This window comes from Tachyglossus aculeatus, chromosome 3 (genome assembly GCF_015852505.1).
Source record: "Tachyglossus aculeatus isolate mTacAcu1 chromosome 3, mTacAcu1.pri, whole genome shotgun sequence".
NCBI classification, from domain to species: Eukaryota; Metazoa; Chordata; class Mammalia; order Monotremata; family Tachyglossidae; genus Tachyglossus; species Tachyglossus aculeatus.
In genome coordinates, this window is record NC_052068.1 from 1,960,204 (window position 1) to 1,976,891 (window position 16,688).

Consider the following 16,688-nt stretch of genomic DNA (forward strand, 5'->3'; position numbering starts at 1 on the left):
GACTTGTACTAGGCTCTCCTAGGGCCTTCCTCAATAAACCCTCTTTTCCCGGCTCCCTCTCCCTCCTGAGTCCTCCGTGCACTTTAATCGGCGACCTGTCGACGTTTGCTGTTCGTCCACCCGCACGACACTTGATGTACGTGTCTGTAAATTATAATTACAGATTACTTATTCTATACATTTTAAGTTATTTATATTAATATCCGTCTCCCCCTCCAGACCGTAAGCTGAAGGGAACGCGTCTGCTAATTCTGTTGTACTTTCCGAAGCACTTAGTACAGTGCTCTGCACGTAGTATGATTTCCATTATTGTCAAGTGCCGTCGAGTCATCATCATCATCAGTCGTATTTATTGAGCGCTTACTGTGTGCAGAGCACTGTACTAAGCGCTTGGGAAGTACAATGTCGTTTCTGATTCATACCTCCCCCTTCTAGACTGTGAGCCCACTGTTGGGTAGGGACTGTCTCTATATGTTGCCAACTTGTACTTCCCAAGTGCTTAGTACAGTGCTCTGCACACAGTAAGCGCTCAATAAATATGATTGATAATAATAATAAAATAATAGTGACATTTATTAAGCACTTACTTTGTACCAAGCACTGTTCTAAGCGCTGGGGAGGTTACAAGGTGATCAGGTTGTCCCATGGGGGGCTCACAGTCTTCATCCCCATTTTACAGATGAGGTAACTGAGGCCCAGAGAAGTGAAGTGACTTGCCCAAAGTCACACAGCTGACAATTGGCGGAGCCGGGATCTGAACCCGTGACCTCTGACTCTAAAGCCCATGATTTTTCTACTGAGCCACGATGATCAGGTTGGATATAGTCCCTGTCCCTTGTGGGGCTCACATTCACGGTGCTTCGCACATAGTAAGCGCTTAACATTATTATTAATCCCCACTTTACAAATGAGGTAACTGAGGCACAGAGAAGTGAAGTGACTTGCCCAAGGTCACACAGAAGACAAGTGGCGGAGCTGGGAGTAGAACCCAGCTCCTCCTGATTCCCAGGCCCATGCTCTATCCACTAGGAGGAAGTGAGGGAGAACCCTTTGAAAATTAAACATTTACACATGAACACTTAAATTGAATTCCAAATCTTTCTGTGTTGGTACATATTGACATTGCCTTTCGACCATGTAATTGTGTTTATTGTTTTCAGCATAATAATGCGTTTTATTTAAATCGCTCATGCGGCTTTCCAAAGCACTTTTACAACAGTGAAGATAATAACTATGGTATTTGTTAAACACTTACTGTGTGCCAAGCACTAAACTAAGCGCTGAGGTAGATACAATATAATAATAATAATAGTGATGGCATTTATTAAGCGCTTACTATGTGCAAAGCACGGTTCTAAGCGCTGGGGAGGTTACAAGGTGATCAAGTTGTCCCACGGGGGGCTCACAGTCTTAATCTCCATTTTGCAGATGAGGTAACTGAGGCACAGAGAATAATAATACTAATGATGGCATTTATTAAGCGCTATGTGCAAAGCACTGTTCTAAGCGCTGGGGAGGTAACAAGGTGATCAAGTTGTCCCACGGGGGGCTCACAGTCTTAATCCCCATTTTACAGATGAGGTAACTGAGGCACAGGGAAGTTAAGTGACTTGCCCAAAGTCACACAGCTGACAATTGGCAGAGCCGGGATTTGAACTCATGACCTCTGACTCCAAAGCCCAGGCTGTTTCCGCTGAGCCACGCTGTTTCTCTATCATCAGGTCAGACACAGTCCCTGTCCCATATGGGGCTCATAGTCTGAGGGGAGGGGAAGCAGGTATAAAACCTCTGTTTTACAGATGAGGAAATTGAGATACAGAGAAGTGAAGTGACTTGCCCAAGGTCACCCAGCAGACGAATAATGCAGGTAGGATTAGAACCCAGGCCTTCTGATTCCCAGGCCTGTGCTCTTTCCATTCTGTGCTCTTTCCATTATTTTGTTAATATGTTTGGTTTTGTTCTCTGTCTCCCCCTTCTAGACTGTGAGCCCACTGTTGGGTAGGGACTGTCTCTATATGTTGCCAACTTGTACTTCCCAAGCGCTTAGTACAGTGCTCTGCACACAGTAAGTGCTCAATAAATACGATTGATTGATTGATTGATTGATTTCCACTAGGCCACACGGCTTCTCACGCTGTGTGGCCGTAGGGAATGGCCGCCCCACCTCGCGTCTTCAGCCCCGTCCCACGTGTTGCTCGGGCCCTGGGGAAGACGGACACCGTTCGCCTGCTGTATGACCTTGGGCGACTCACTTCACTTCTTCTCTGTGCCTCAGTTACCTATCCGTGAAATGGGGATGGAGACTGTGAGCCCCATGTCAGACAGGGACTGTGACCTGGTGACCTTGTATCTCCTCAAGTGCTTAGAACAGTGCTTGGCACATAATAAGCTTTTGACAAATGCCATTATAATAATAATAATAATAATGATAGCACTTATTAAGCGCTTACTATGTGCAAAGCACTGTTCTAAGCACAGGGGAGGTTAGGGAAGCAGCGTGGCTCAGTAGAAAAGAACACGGGCTTTGGAGTCAAAGGTCATGGGTTCAAATCCCGGCTCCGCCAATTGCCAACTGTGTGACTTTGGGCAAGTCGCTTAACTTCTCTGGGCCTCAGTTACCTCATCTGTAAAATGGGGATTAAGACTGTGAGCCCCCCGTGGGACAACCCGATCACCTTGTAACCTTCCCAGTGCTTAGAATAGTGCTTTGCACATAGTAAGTGCTTAATAAATGCCATTATTATTATTATTATTACAAGGTGATCAGGTTGTCCCACGGGGGGCTCACAGTCTTAATCCCCATTTTACAGCTGAGGTAACTGAGGCCCAGAGAAGTGAAGGGACTTGCCCAAAGTCACACAGCTGTCCAGTGGCGGAGCCAGGATTTGAACCCATGACCTCTGCCTCCAAAGCCCGGGCTCTTTCCACTGAGCCACGCTGCTTTGTAAGAGAATGTCATCTGTCACCGTCATTTATTTTGTGTCTATCTGCCACACTAGGCAGTCAGCTCCTTGAGGGCAGAAATCACATCTTCTGTCCTTATTGTACTCTACTCTCAAGCGCTTAGTTCAGTGATGATGACGATGGCATTTATTAAGCGCTTACTATGTGTAAAGCACTGTTCTAAGCACTGGGGAGGTTACAAGGTGATCAGGTTGTCCCACGGGGGGCTCACAGTCTTAATCCCTATTTTACAGATGAGGTAACTGAAGTTAAGTGATTTGCCCAAAACCACACAGCTGACGAGTGGCGGAGCTGGGATTAGAACCCATGACCTTCTGACTCCAAATCCCAGGCTCTTTCCACTGAGCCATGTCGCTTCTCTTTAGTGATCTGCATACAGTAGATTGTGAACTCCGTGATAATAATAATAATAATAATAATTTTGGTATTTGTTAAGCGCTTACTATGTGCAAAGCACTGTTCTAAGCTCTGGGGAGGTTACAAGGTGATCAGGTTGTCCCATGTGGGGCCCACAATCTTAATCCCCATTTTATAGATGAGGTAACTGAGGCACAGAGAAGTTAAGTGACTTGCCCAAAGTCACACAGCTGACAATAATAATAACAATAATAATGGCATTTATTAAGCACTTACTATGTGCAAAGCACTGTTCTAACCGCTGGGGAGGATACAAGGTGATCAGGTTGTCCCATGTGGGGCTCACAATCCTAATCCCCATTTTACAGATGAGGTAACTGAGGCACAGAGAAGTTAAGTGACTTGCCCAAAGTCACACAGCTGACAATAATAATAATAATAATGGCATTTATTAAGCGCTTACTATTTGCAAAGCACTGTTCTAAGCGCTGGGGAGGTTACAAGGTGATCAGGTTGTCCCATGTGGGGCTCACAATCTTAATCCCCATTTTACAGATGAGGTAACTGAGGCACAGAGAAGTTAAGTGACTTGCCCACAGTCACACAGCTGACAATAATAATAATAATGGCATTTATTAAGCGCTTACTATGTGCAAGGCACTGTTCTAAGCACTGGGGAGGTAACAAGGTGATCAGGTTGTCCCATGTGGGGCTCACAAGCTTAATCCCCATTTTACAGATGAGGTAACTGAGGCACAGAGAAGTTAAGTGACTTGCCCAAAGTCACACAGCTGACAAGCGGTGGAGCTGGGATTTGAATCAATCAATCAATCAATCATATTTATTGAGCGCTTACTGTGTGCAGAGCACTGTACTAAGCACTTGGGAAGTACAAGTTGGCAGTATATAGAGACAGTCCCTACCCAACAGTGGGCTCACAGTCTAGAACCCATGACCTCTGACTCCCAAGCCCGGGCTCTTTCCACTGAGCCACGGTGATGGCAGGGATCATGTCTTTTAAGTCTGTTGTACTTTCCCAAGTGCTCAGTATAGTGCTCTGTACACAGTATGCATGTAATACATACTTTTTCTTCTTGCCTTCAGGACATCTCTCCTTGGATGTCCCACTGACACTTCACCCTTAACATGTGCCAAACAGAATTCCTCATCTTCCTACCCAAATCCTGGCTTTCTTTCCCATCACTCTTCTGCATTATATGTCTTCCACCTTGGCGTCATCCTCGACTCATCTTAGTCAACCTACAGATTCCAATTTGTCGCCAAATCCTGTCGGTTCAACCATCGCAAAATCACTGAACTCCGCCCTTTCCTCTCCATCCAAGCTGCTACTATGTTAATCCAAGCATTTATATTCTTCTTCCTTGATTACTGCATCAGCCTTTTCACTGACATCCCTTGCTTCCTGACTCCCCACCCTCCAGTCCATAACTCACTCTGCTGCCTTGCTCATTTTTCTGCAAAAACGTTTAGTCCCTAATATCTCCATATCACCCACTTCTCAAAATCCTCTAATGATTGCTTATCCATCTCTGCATTAAACAGAAACTTCATACCATTCACTCATTCACTCATTCAATCGTATTTATTGAGCGCTTACTATGTGCAGAGCACTGTACTAAATGCTTAGGAAGCATAAGTTGGCAACATATAGAGATGGTCCCTACCCAACAGCGGGCTCACGGTCTAGAAGGGGGAGACAGACACCAAAACAAAACATATTAACAAAATAAAATAAATGGAATAGTAAATATGTACAGGGAAAATAATACCATTGGCTTCATGGCACTTGCATTCATTCATTGTCGTATTTATTGAGCGCTTACTGTGTGCAGAGCACTGTGCCGTCATTATCATTATTATTATTATTATTACTAAATGCTTGGAAAGGACAATTCAGCAACAAATTCATTCATTCAATCGTATTTATTGAGCACTTACTGTGTGCAGAGCACTGTACTAAGCACTTGGGAAGTACAAGTTGGCAACATATAGAGACGGTCCCTACCCAACAGCAGGCTCACAGTCTAGAAGGGGGAGGATACAGACAATCCCTGCCCACAATGGGCTCACAGTCTAGAAGGGGGCAGACAGACATCAAAACAAGTAAACAGGCATCAGTAGCATCATTATAAATAAACAGAATTATTTATACACATCATTAATAAAAATAAATAGAATTATAATTATAAATACGTACATGTATATACAAGTGCTGTGGGGTGGGGGGGTAGAGAAGAGGGAGCAAGTCAGGGTGATGGGGGAGGGAGAGCTGAGGAAAAGGGCTTAGTCTGGGAAGGCTTCTTGGAGGAGGTGAGCTTTCAGTAGGGCTTTGAAGGAGGGAAAACGGTTGTTTGGTGGATTTGAGGAGGGAAGGCGTTCAGGCCAGAGGTAGGATATGGGCCAGGGGTCGATGGAGGGACAGGTGAGAACGACTGTGAGCCCACTGTTGGGTAGGGACTGTCTCTATATGTTGCCATCTTGTACTTCCCAAGTGCTTAGTACAGTGCTTTGCACACAGTAAGCGCTCAATAAATATGATTGATTGATTGAGGCCCAGTGAGAAGATTAGCGGCACCCGAGGAGTGGAGTGTGCAGGCTGGGATGGAGAAGGAGAGAAGGGGAGGTGAGGTAAGAAGGGGCGAGGTGATGGAGAGCTTTGAAGCCAATAGTGAGGAGTTTTTGCTTGTTACGGAGGTTGATAGGCAACCACTGGAGATTTTTGAGGAGGGGAGTGACATTCATTCATTCAATCATATTTACTGAGCGCTTACTGTGTGCGGAGCACTGTACTAAGCGCTTGGGAAGTACAATTTGGCAACATATAGAGATGGTCCCTACCCAACAGTGGGCTCACAGTCTAGAAGGGGGAATTCATTCATTCATTCAGTCGTATTTATTGAGTGCTTACTGTGTGCAGAGCACTGTACTAAACGCTTGGTAAGTACAATTTGGCAACATCTGGAGACGGTCCCCGAATGAACATAGTGCTTTGTGAGCCCACTGTTGGGTAGGGACCGCCTCTCCATCCCCCCCCACCTTACCTCCTTCCCTTCCCCACAGCACCTGTATATATGTTTGTACATATTTATTACTCCATTTATTTATTTATTTTACTTGTACATATCTATTCTATTTATTTTATTTTGTTAGTATGTTTGTGCCCAGAACGTTTCTGCAGAAAGATAATTCGGGCAGCAGAGTGAAGTATGGACTGGAGTGGGGAGAGACAGGAGGTTGGGAGGTCAGGAAGGAGGCTGATGCAGTCATCCAGTCTGTGCAGCGGGAGAGGAGTGAGAATGGATTGCAGGGAGAGAGCTGGTGGAATGCAGTGAAATACCTCCTTAGCCGGGCGTTTATTTAAAAAAATAAATCACAGGGAGATTGCTGGTGGAATGCGATGAATGAAATACCTCCTTAGCCGTGCGTTTAGATATATAGTTTTGGCGGAACCATTTATTCACCATCCAACAAGCCCACTGCCTTCCCAAGATGTAGTTTGAAGGCAGTTCGGTGGGTCAGGGAGTTTGGAAAATTCCATTCCCACAAAGTCGAATGAGAGACAGTGGAGAGAGCGGAGCTAGCATCATTCATTAAATCATATTTATTGCCCGCTTAATAATAATAATAATGATGGCATTCGTTAAGCGTTTACTATGTGCAAAGCAGTGTTCTAAGCGCTGGGGAGGCTACAAGGTGGTCAGGTTGTCCCACGGGGGGCTCACAGTCAATCCCCATTTTACAGATGAGGTAACTGAGGCACAGAGAAGTTGTGACTTGCCCAAAGTGACTTGCTTAATCTGTGCAGAGCACTGTGCTAAGCACTTAGCACTGTACTAAGCGCTTGGGGGGAAGCTCTAATGGGGACAGAACGACTTGGGGTCCTTGTGGCTGAACTGCCCAACAGCTGGGATTATTGTTTTGGTTTTATGGTACTTGTTAAGCACTTACTATGCGTCAAATACTGTTCTAAGTGCTGGAGTAGACACACAGTCCCTGTCCTGCATGGAGCTCGAAGTCTAGTCAGTCAATCGTATTTATTGAGCGCTTACTGTGTGCAGAGTTCTGTACTAAGCACTAAGTCTCAGTAGGCCGGAGAACAGGTATTCAATCCTCATTTTATATCAATCGACCAGATTGTTTTTACTTTTTTTTTTTTTTTTACTTTACTGTGTGCAGAGCACTGTATTAAGCGCTTGGGAAAGTACAATACAACAATATAACAGTTCATTCATTCAATTGTATTTAGCACCTTCTTTATGCAAAGCACTGTCCTAAGCGCTTGGGAGAGTACAGTATAACACTAAACAGACACATTTCCTGCCCACAACCAGCTTAGAGTTGGTAGACACATTCCCTGCCCACAACGATCGTATAGTCTAGTGGACTGTTGAGGAAGCAGTTGGGAACAGTTGAGGCACAGAGAAATGAAGTGACTTGCCCAAGATCACACAGCAGACAAGTGGCAGAACCGGGCTTTAGAACCCAGGTCCTCTGACTCCCAGGGCCGTGGTCTTTCCACTAGGGCACAATGTTTCTGCTTAAGTTGTCATATAGGAGCAGCATGGCTCAGTGGAAAGAGCCCAGGCTTTGGAGTCAGAGGTCATGGGTTCAAATCCCAGCTCCGCCAATTGTCAGCTGTGTGACTTTGGGCAAGTCACTTAACTTCTCTATGCCTCAGTTACCTCATCTGTAAAATGGAGATTGAGACTGTGAGCCCCATGAGGGACAACCTGATAATCTTGTAGCCTCCCCAGCACTTAGAACAGTGCTTTGCACATAGTAACTGCTTAATAAATGCCATTATTATTATTATTATTATTATTATTATTGTTATATTTAGAAGCAGCGTGGCTTAGTGGAAAGAGCCCAGGCTTGGGAGTCAGAGGTCGTGGGTTCTAATCCCGGCTCCGCCCCTTGTCAGCTGTGTGACTTTGGGCAAGTCACTGAATTTCTCTGAGCCTCAGTTCCCTCATCTGTAAAATGGGGATTAAGACTGTGAGCCCTTCGTGGGACAACCTGATCACCTTGTATCCCTCCCCCAGCGCTTAGAACCATGCTTTGTGCATAGTAAGTGCTTAACAAATGCCATCATTATTATTATTATCAGCTGTGTGACTTTGGACAAGTCACTTCTGTGCCTCGTTTACCTCTTCCAAGTGCTAGTATGGTGCTCTACACGCAGTAGACGCTCAGTAAGTACGGTTGACTGACTGACTGCTTCAGAAAACCGGTGGTCGCCGCCCCCTTCCCTCCTCCCCCTCTCCCCCAAAGTTTGCTAATGGTTTTCTGTCCCTTCCTTCTCTCCCAGCCTTCTACAACTATGACGCCCGAGGAGTGGATGAGCTATCTCTGCAGATCGGGGACACGGTGCACATCTTGGAAACATACGAAGGTAGGGCACGGGGGACTGACAGCTGCCCTTCATCCATTCAGTCGTCTTTATTGAGCGCTTACTGCATGCAGAGCACTGTACTCTCCCGCAGCGGACGAGGAATGGGCCGGGACGCTTTCTGCCCCCGACGGGATAAGCGTGAGCATGAACTGTGAGCCCACTGTTGGGTAGGGACCGTCTCTATGTGTTGCCGACTTGTACTTCCCAAGCACTTAGTACAGTGCTCTGCACACAGTAAGCGCTCAATAAATACGATTGAATGAATGGATGAACAAAATCCCGAGCTGTCGTAGCTCCGATGAGTACCCTCTTTCAGACGGGAAAAGTTGGAAGGAAACAGTCCTGAAGGAACCTGAGAAAAAGTGTGGCATGGTGGATAGAGAACGGGCCTGGGAAACCGAAGGACCTAATAATACAGTCTTCTAGACTCTAAGCACGTTGTGGGCAGGGAATTTGTTCATTGTTGTATTGGAGTCTTCCAAGTGCCTAGTACATTGCTCTGCACACTGTAAGCGCTCAATGAATATGATCGAATGAATGAAGAATAATAATAATTGTGGTATTCGTTAAGCATTTAATACGTGCCTAAGCACTGAGGTAGAGACAAGTTAATTGAGTTGGATGCAGTCTGTGGCCCACTTAGGGCTCACTGTTTTAATCCCCATTTTATCTCTGAGATAATTGAAGCCCAGAGAAGTAAAGTGACTTGCCCAAGTTTATACAGCAGAAAAGTGGTGGAGCTGGGATTAGAACCCAGGTCCTTAATAATTAAGGTATTTGTTAAGTGCTTACTATGTGCCAAGCACTACTCTTCAGTGCTAGTGTAGGTAGAAGTTATTCAGGTTGGATGCAGTCCCCGTCCCACATGGGGCTCACACTCTTAGTCTCCATTTTCTAGATGAGGTAACTGAGGTGCAGAGAAGTGAAATGATTCGTCCAAGGTCACACAGCAGACAATTGATGGAGTTAGGTTTAGAACCCAGGTCCTTCTGACACCCAGGCTCTATCCACTAGGCCAAGGTGCTTCTCTGAACCTGGGTTCTAAAGCCAGCTTTACCACTTCTCTGCTATTTGACCTTGGATAAATCACTTCACTTCCCTGTGCCAATTTACTGCATCTGTAAAGTGGGGATTAATAATAATCATCATCATCATCATCAATCGTATTTATTGAGCGCTTACTATGTGCAGAGCACTGTACTAAGCGCTTGGGAAGTACAAATTGACAACATATAGAGACAGTCCCTACCCAACAGTGGGCTCACAGTCTAAAAGGGGGGAGACAGAGAACAAAACCAAACATACTAACAAAATAAAATAAATAGAATAGATATGTACAAATAAAATAAATAAATAAATAAATAGAGTAATAAATATGTACAAACATATATGCATATATACAGGTGCTGTGGGGAAGGGAAGGAGGTAAGATGTGGGGGATGGAGAGGGGGATGAGGGGGAGAGGAAGGAAGGGGCTCAGTCTGGGAAGCCCTCCAATAATAATAATAATAATAATAATAATAATGATGGCATTTATTAAGTGCTTACTATAATAATAATAATGGCATTTGTTAAGTGCTTACTGTGTGCCAAGCACTGTTCTAAGTGCTGCGGGGAGATACAAGGTGATCAAGTTGTCCCACGTGGGGCTCACAGGCTTAATCCCTATTTTACAGATGAGGTAACTGAGGCTCAGAGAAGTTAAGTGACCTGCCCAAGATCACACAGCAGACATGTGGTGGAGGCGGAATTCGAACCCATGACCTCTGACTCCAAAGCCTGTGCTCTTTCCACTGAGCCACGCTGCTTCTCAAAGCCCGTGCTCTTTCCACTGAGCCACGCTGCTTACTATGTGCCAAGCACTGTTCTAAGGGCTGGGGAGGTTACAAGGTGATCAGGTTGTCCCAAGGGGGGCTCACCGTCTTAATCCCCATTTTACAGATGAGGTCACTGAGGCCCAGAGAAGTGAAGTGACTTGCCCAAAGTCACCCAGCTGACAATTGGCGGAGCAGGGATTTGAACCCATGACCTCTGACTCCAAAGCCCGGGCTCTTTCCACTGTGCCACGGTGGACTGCGAGCCCCATGCAAGGACTGTGTCCGACCTGATTAGTGTGTATCTACCCCAGGCATAGTACAGTGCCTGGCACATAGTGAGCGCTTAACAAATACCATTTAAATGAGCAAAAAACAAAATCTTGCCCCCATTCATTCGTAACTGTTCGTGTTCCGTCCAGGTTGGCTCGATGCTGGGGTGGAGGGATGGAGGGAGTGTGAGGGACAGGGAATTTGCTGCTTATTATTTTGGAGAGGAAGAATCCCAACTCTGAGATTCTTACTCATCTCCACCATCCTTCCCGGGAAGAAGTTAACAAGATATGAAGATAACATTCATAGTAGTATTTGTTAAGCGCCTATTCTATGCCTAGCCCTGTATTAAGCCCTGAGGTAGATGCTAGATCATCCGATTGGTCATGGTCCCTGTCCCACGGGGGTCCCGCAGTCTATAGAAGCAGCGTGGCTCAGTGGAAAGAGCACGGTCTTTGGAGTCAGAGGTCATGGGTTCAAATCCTGGCTCCGCCAATTGTCAGCTGTGTGACTTTGGGCAGGTCACATCACTTCTCTGTGCCTCAGTTACCTCATCTGTAAAATGGGGATTAAGACTGTGAGCCCACCGTGGGACAATCTGATCACCTTGTAACCTCTCCAGTGCTTAGAAAAGTGTTTTGCACATAGCGCTTAACAAATACATTATTATTATTATTATTATTATTATTATTATTATTATTATTATTACAGTACTTTGCACACAGTAAGTGCTCAGTAAATGCTATTGAATAAATGAAAGGGATTCTCTCTGACCTACTTATCTTGTGTCTAGTACAGTGCTTGGCACATAGTAAGAGCTTAACAAGTACCACTATTATTATTAGGATTAATAGTTGTGTAGTAGTGTTGGGGAGGCCAAACGTTGTGGTGCACTTTAGTCAGTCAATTGTATTTATTGAGCGCTTACTGAATGCAGAGCACTGGAGAAGCAGCGTGGCTTAGTTGCAAGAGCCCGGGTTTGGGAGTCATAAGTCATGGGTTCTAATCCCGACTCTGCCACTTGTCAACTGTGTGACTTTGGGCAAGTCAGCTCACTTCTCTGGGCCTTAGTTACCTCGTCTGTAAAATGGGGATTAAGACTGTGAGCCCCATGTGGGACAATCTGATAACCTTGTATCTAACCCAGCATGTAGAACAGTGCTCAACACATAGTAAGAACTTAACAAATACCATTCTTCTTCTTCTTATTATTATTATTACTAAGCACCTGCAAGAGTACAGTATAACAATAAACAGTCACATTCCTTGCCCACAACGAGTTTACAGTCTAGAGGGGGGCAGACAGACATTAATATAGATCAGTAATTACATGACAGATTATACTTTAGTGGAGAGCTACTAGAAGCGCAGAATAAAGAAGTGACCTGTTCCCTGCCCACAAGGAGCTTCCACTCTCCTCGGGGAGACAGACATTAATATAGTTCCAACATTGTCCAGATTAATCAGTCAAGAGGCTGCGATGTTTAATCCATCGATCGCTTTGGCCGTGGCAAACCAACACTCCGATCCCTCTTGTCGTCTTGTCTCATGCCGTCGAGTCGTCTCTGACCGGTGGCGACACCACGGACAAATCTCTCCCAGAACACCCCACTCTCCATCTGCAATTGTTCTGTTAGTGGATCCAGAGGATTTTCTTGGTAAAAATACGGAAGTGGTTTACCATTGCCTCCTTCCGTGCAGTAAATTTGAGTCGCCGCCCTCGACTCTCTCCCGTGTCCCTGCTGCCCAGCACAGGGGAGTCTTGGCTTACAGCCGGTTGCCTTCCACTCACTAGCCATTGGCCAAGCTAGGAATGGAATGGGTAATAATAATAATAATGATGGCATTTGTTAAGTGCTTACTATGTGCAAAGCACTGTTCTAAGCGCTGGGAATGATACAAGGTGATCAGGGTGCCCCACGTGGGGCTCACAAACTTAATCCCCATTTTACAGATGAGGTAACTGAGGCCCAGAGAAGTTAGGTGACTTGCCCAAAGTCACACAGCTGACAAATGGTGGAGTCGGGATTTGAACCCATGACCTCTGACTCCAAAGCCCGGACTCTTTCCACTGAGCCACGCTGCTGCTCCAAGTAGAGTAGGCCTCTACTTGACTCTCCCTCCCATATCGAGACTGGTAGAGTGCTGGATACTCTTCAGTTGTGGCCCTGAGAGAGTCCTATTGTCAGCCTTCCCAAATGTGTATATTTATATTTATTTGGATATCATGTCTGCACTCATCCCTACATTCATTTATTTGTTTCCCTGTTTCTCTTTGACTTGTTTTCGCTGCACATTGTGGACAGGGAACATGCCCAACAACTCTGTCGCATTACTACGACACTTACTATGGCGCTCTGCTCACAGTAACCACTCAATAAATTCGATCGACTGATTCTGGCGTAATCCTTGTGCTTCCAGTTTTCTCTGTCCGCCGTTGTCTTCTGTCTGCCTGTCTCCCCGTTAGATTGTAAACTCCTCAAGGGCAGGGGTCCTGGAGGTGTCTCCTGAGGGCCTAGGGCATTGCTCAGCCCTCAGTGGGCACTCAGTACTTTCATTCATTCAATCATATTTATTGAGCGCTTACTGTGTGCAGAGCACTGTACTAAGCGCTTGGGAAGTACAGTTCAGCAACAAATCGAGACAATCCCTGCCCACAATGGGCTCACAGTCTTGAAGGGGGAAGACGGCCATCAAAACAAGTAAACAGGCATCAGTAGCATCATTATAAATAAATAGAATCATAGGTATATATATATATACATCATTGATAAAAATGAATAGAATTATAATTATAAATATGTACATAAATACGCAAGTACTGTGGGGCGTGGAGGTGGAATAGAGGAAAGGGAGCGAGTTGGGGTGATGGGGAAGGTGAGGAGAGGAAAAGGGGGGCTTAGCCTGGGACTTAGCACTGATGGGTGACTTTGTGGTCCATTGCAGGGGGGTGGGGGGCACATGTGTGTGTGTGTGTGTGTGTGTGTGTGTGTGTGTGAGAGAGAGAGAGAGAGAGAGAGAGAGAGAGAGAGAGAGAGAGAGAATATGAAAGAGATTGAATGAATGAATGAATGAATTCCTGCCGGATTCTTGGCTCTCTGGGCAGAAACAGTTCCAGTGATTGGCTCGGGTCCATTTAGGCCCCAGGAGTCTGCCGTCCTACACACTCATCCAGTGATCTTTGTTTTTGTTTAGGTTGGTTCAGAGGCTACACTTTAAGGAAAAAATCCAAAAAGGTAAGTTGGCATCCAGCTTGTTTCTTGAGTCCAAACCTGGCAGCTTTACTGCCCCGTCAGACCCTCTGGACTGATCAGACGCTTCCTTCCTTAGGCTGGTCAGTCAGACCCTCTCCTTCCCCTCAGGCTGGTCAGTCAGACCCTCCCCATCCTCCTCAGCAATAGAGACAATCCCTACCCACAATGGGCTTACAGTCTAGAAGCGGGGAGACAGACATCAATGTAAATAAAGTTATGGATAGATGCACATCAAAACAAGGTAACAGGAATTAATATAAATAGAATTGCAGATATGTACATATATGCACAAATGCTGTGGGACGGGGAGAAGGGGGTAGAGCAAAGAGAGTGAGTCGGGGTGAAGCGGAGGGGAGGGGGCTGAGGAAAAGGGGGGCTTAGTCTGGGAAGGCCTCTCGGAGGAGGCGAGCCTTCAGTAGGGCTTCCTATGGGAAGAAGTGTGATTGTTTGGTGGTTTTGAGGAGGGAGGGCATTCCAGGCCAGAGGTAGGATGTGGGCCAGGGGTTGATGGCAGGACAGGCAAGAACGAGGCCCACGGAGAAGGTTAGCGGCTCCAGAGGAGTGGAGTACGTGGGCTGGGCTGTAGAAGGAGAGAAGGAAGGTGAGGTAAGAAGGGGCCAGGTGATGGAAAGCTTTGAAGCCAATAGTCAGGAGTTTTTGCTTGATACAGAGGTTGATAGGCAACCACTGGAGATTTTTGAGGAGGGGTTGACATGCCCAGAATGTCTCTGTAGAAAGATAATCCAGGCAGCAGAATGAAGTATAGACTGAAGCGAGGAGAGACAGGAAGATGAGAGATCAGAAAGGAGGCTGATGCGGTAATCCAGTCGGGATAGGTTGATCGATTGCACTAACATGGTAACGGTTTGGATGGAGAGGAAAGGGCAGATCTTGGTGATGTTGGGAAGATGAGACCGGCAGGCTTTGGTGACGGATTGGATGTGTGGGGTGAATGAGAGAGCGGAGTCAAGGATGACACCAAGTTTGCGGGTGTGAGAGATGGGAAGGATGGTAGTGCCGTCCACAGTGATGGGAAAGTCATAGAGAGGAGCTCTGTCTTGGACATGTTGAGTTTTTGTGGCAGGAGGGCATCCAAGTAGAGATGTCCTGAAGGCAGGAGGAGATGCGAGCCTGGAGGGAGGGAGAGAGAACAGGAGAGGAGATGTAGACTTGGGTGTCATTTGCATAGAGATGATAGTTGAAGCCCTGGGAGTGAAAGAGTTCATCAAGGGAGTGAGTGTAGATGGAGAATAGAAGAGGACCAAGAACTGACTCTTGAGGAACCCCTACAGTAAGGGGATGGGAGGGGGAGGAGGAGCCCGCGAAGGAGACTGAGAGTGAATGGCCAGAGAGATAAGACGAAAACCAGGAGAGGACGGAGTCTGTGAAGCCAAGGTTGGATAACGGATTGAGGAGAAGAGGATGTTCCACAGTGTCAAAGGCAGCAGAGAGATCAAGGAGGATTAGGATAGTTTAGGAGCCGTTGGATTTGGCAAGAAGGAGGTCATTGGTGACTTTTGATAATAATAATAATAATTTTGGCATTTGTTAAGCGCTTACTATGTGCAAAGCACTGTTCTAAGCACTGGGTAGGATACAAGGTGATTAGGTTGTCCCAGGTGGGGCTCACAATCTTAATCCCCATTTTACAGATGAGATAACTGAGGCACAGAGAAATTAAGTGACTTGCCCAAAGTCACACAGCTGACAAGCGGCAGAGCCGGGACTTGAATGGTTTCAGTGGAATGGAGAAGGCGGAAGCCAGATTGGACGGGGTCCCGGAGAGAGTTGGAGGAGAGGAATTCGAGGCAGCGAGTGTTGATGACTCGCTCTAGGAGTTTGGAAAGGAAGGGTAGGAGGGAAATGGGGCAATAACTGGAGGGGGCTGAGAAACAGCGTGGCTTAGTGGAAAGAGCACCGGCTTGGGAGTCGGAGGATGTGGGTTCTAATCCTGGCTCCGCCACTTGTGTGCTGTGTGACCTTGTGCAAGCCACTTTCATTCAATCATTCAGGCGTATTTATTGAGCGCTTACCATGTACAGAGCACTGTACTAAGCACTTGGACTTCTGGGCCACAGTTCCCTCTTCTGTAAATTGGGGATTAAGACTGTGAGCCCCATGTGCAGCCCGGCTTAGTGGAAAGAGCCCGGGCTTGGGAGTCAGAGGTCATGGGTTCTAATCCTGGCTCCTCCACTTGTCAGTTGTGTGACTTTGGGCAGTCACTTAACTTCTCTGTGCCTCAGTTTCCTCATCTGTAAAATGGGGATTAAGACTGTGAGCCCCATGTGGGGCAATCTGATTACCTTGCATCTACCCCTGTGTTTAGAACAGCGCTTGGCACACAGTAAGTGCTTAAGAAATACCATTATTATTCCAGCGCTTAGAACAGTGCTTTGCATAAAGTAAATGCTTAAGTTACTTTAAATGCTTAATAAATAAATAAATAAATAAAATGCTTAATAAATGCCATTATTATATCCTGCTCAATCACAGCTCTTCTCTTGTCTTCTCTCCCTCAGGGCATCTTTCCTGCCTCATACATTCACCTTAAGGAAGCTATAGTCGAAGGAAAAGGGTGAGTCCCGGGATGCGTTGTGAAAGAAACGCGTCCCT

General features: G+C 46.1%; 1 protein-coding gene across 3 annotated transcripts in view; it reads left to right on the forward strand.

The window, feature by feature from the left end:
* Nucleotides 1-16,688, forward strand: part of DOCK1 (dedicator of cytokinesis 1) — a 552,732-nt gene that overhangs the window by 47,551 nt on the left and 488,493 nt on the right. For all 3 annotated transcript variants that reach the window (XM_038743481.1, XM_038743482.1, XM_038743483.1), the window contains exons 2-4: nucleotides 8,651-8,734; nucleotides 14,017-14,057; nucleotides 16,595-16,650. In XM_038743481.1, the coding sequence (XP_038599409.1) occupies nucleotides 8,651-8,734; nucleotides 14,017-14,057; nucleotides 16,595-16,650 (181 nt within the window). The remainder of the gene's footprint in view (nucleotides 1-8,650; nucleotides 8,735-14,016; nucleotides 14,058-16,594; nucleotides 16,651-16,688) is intronic.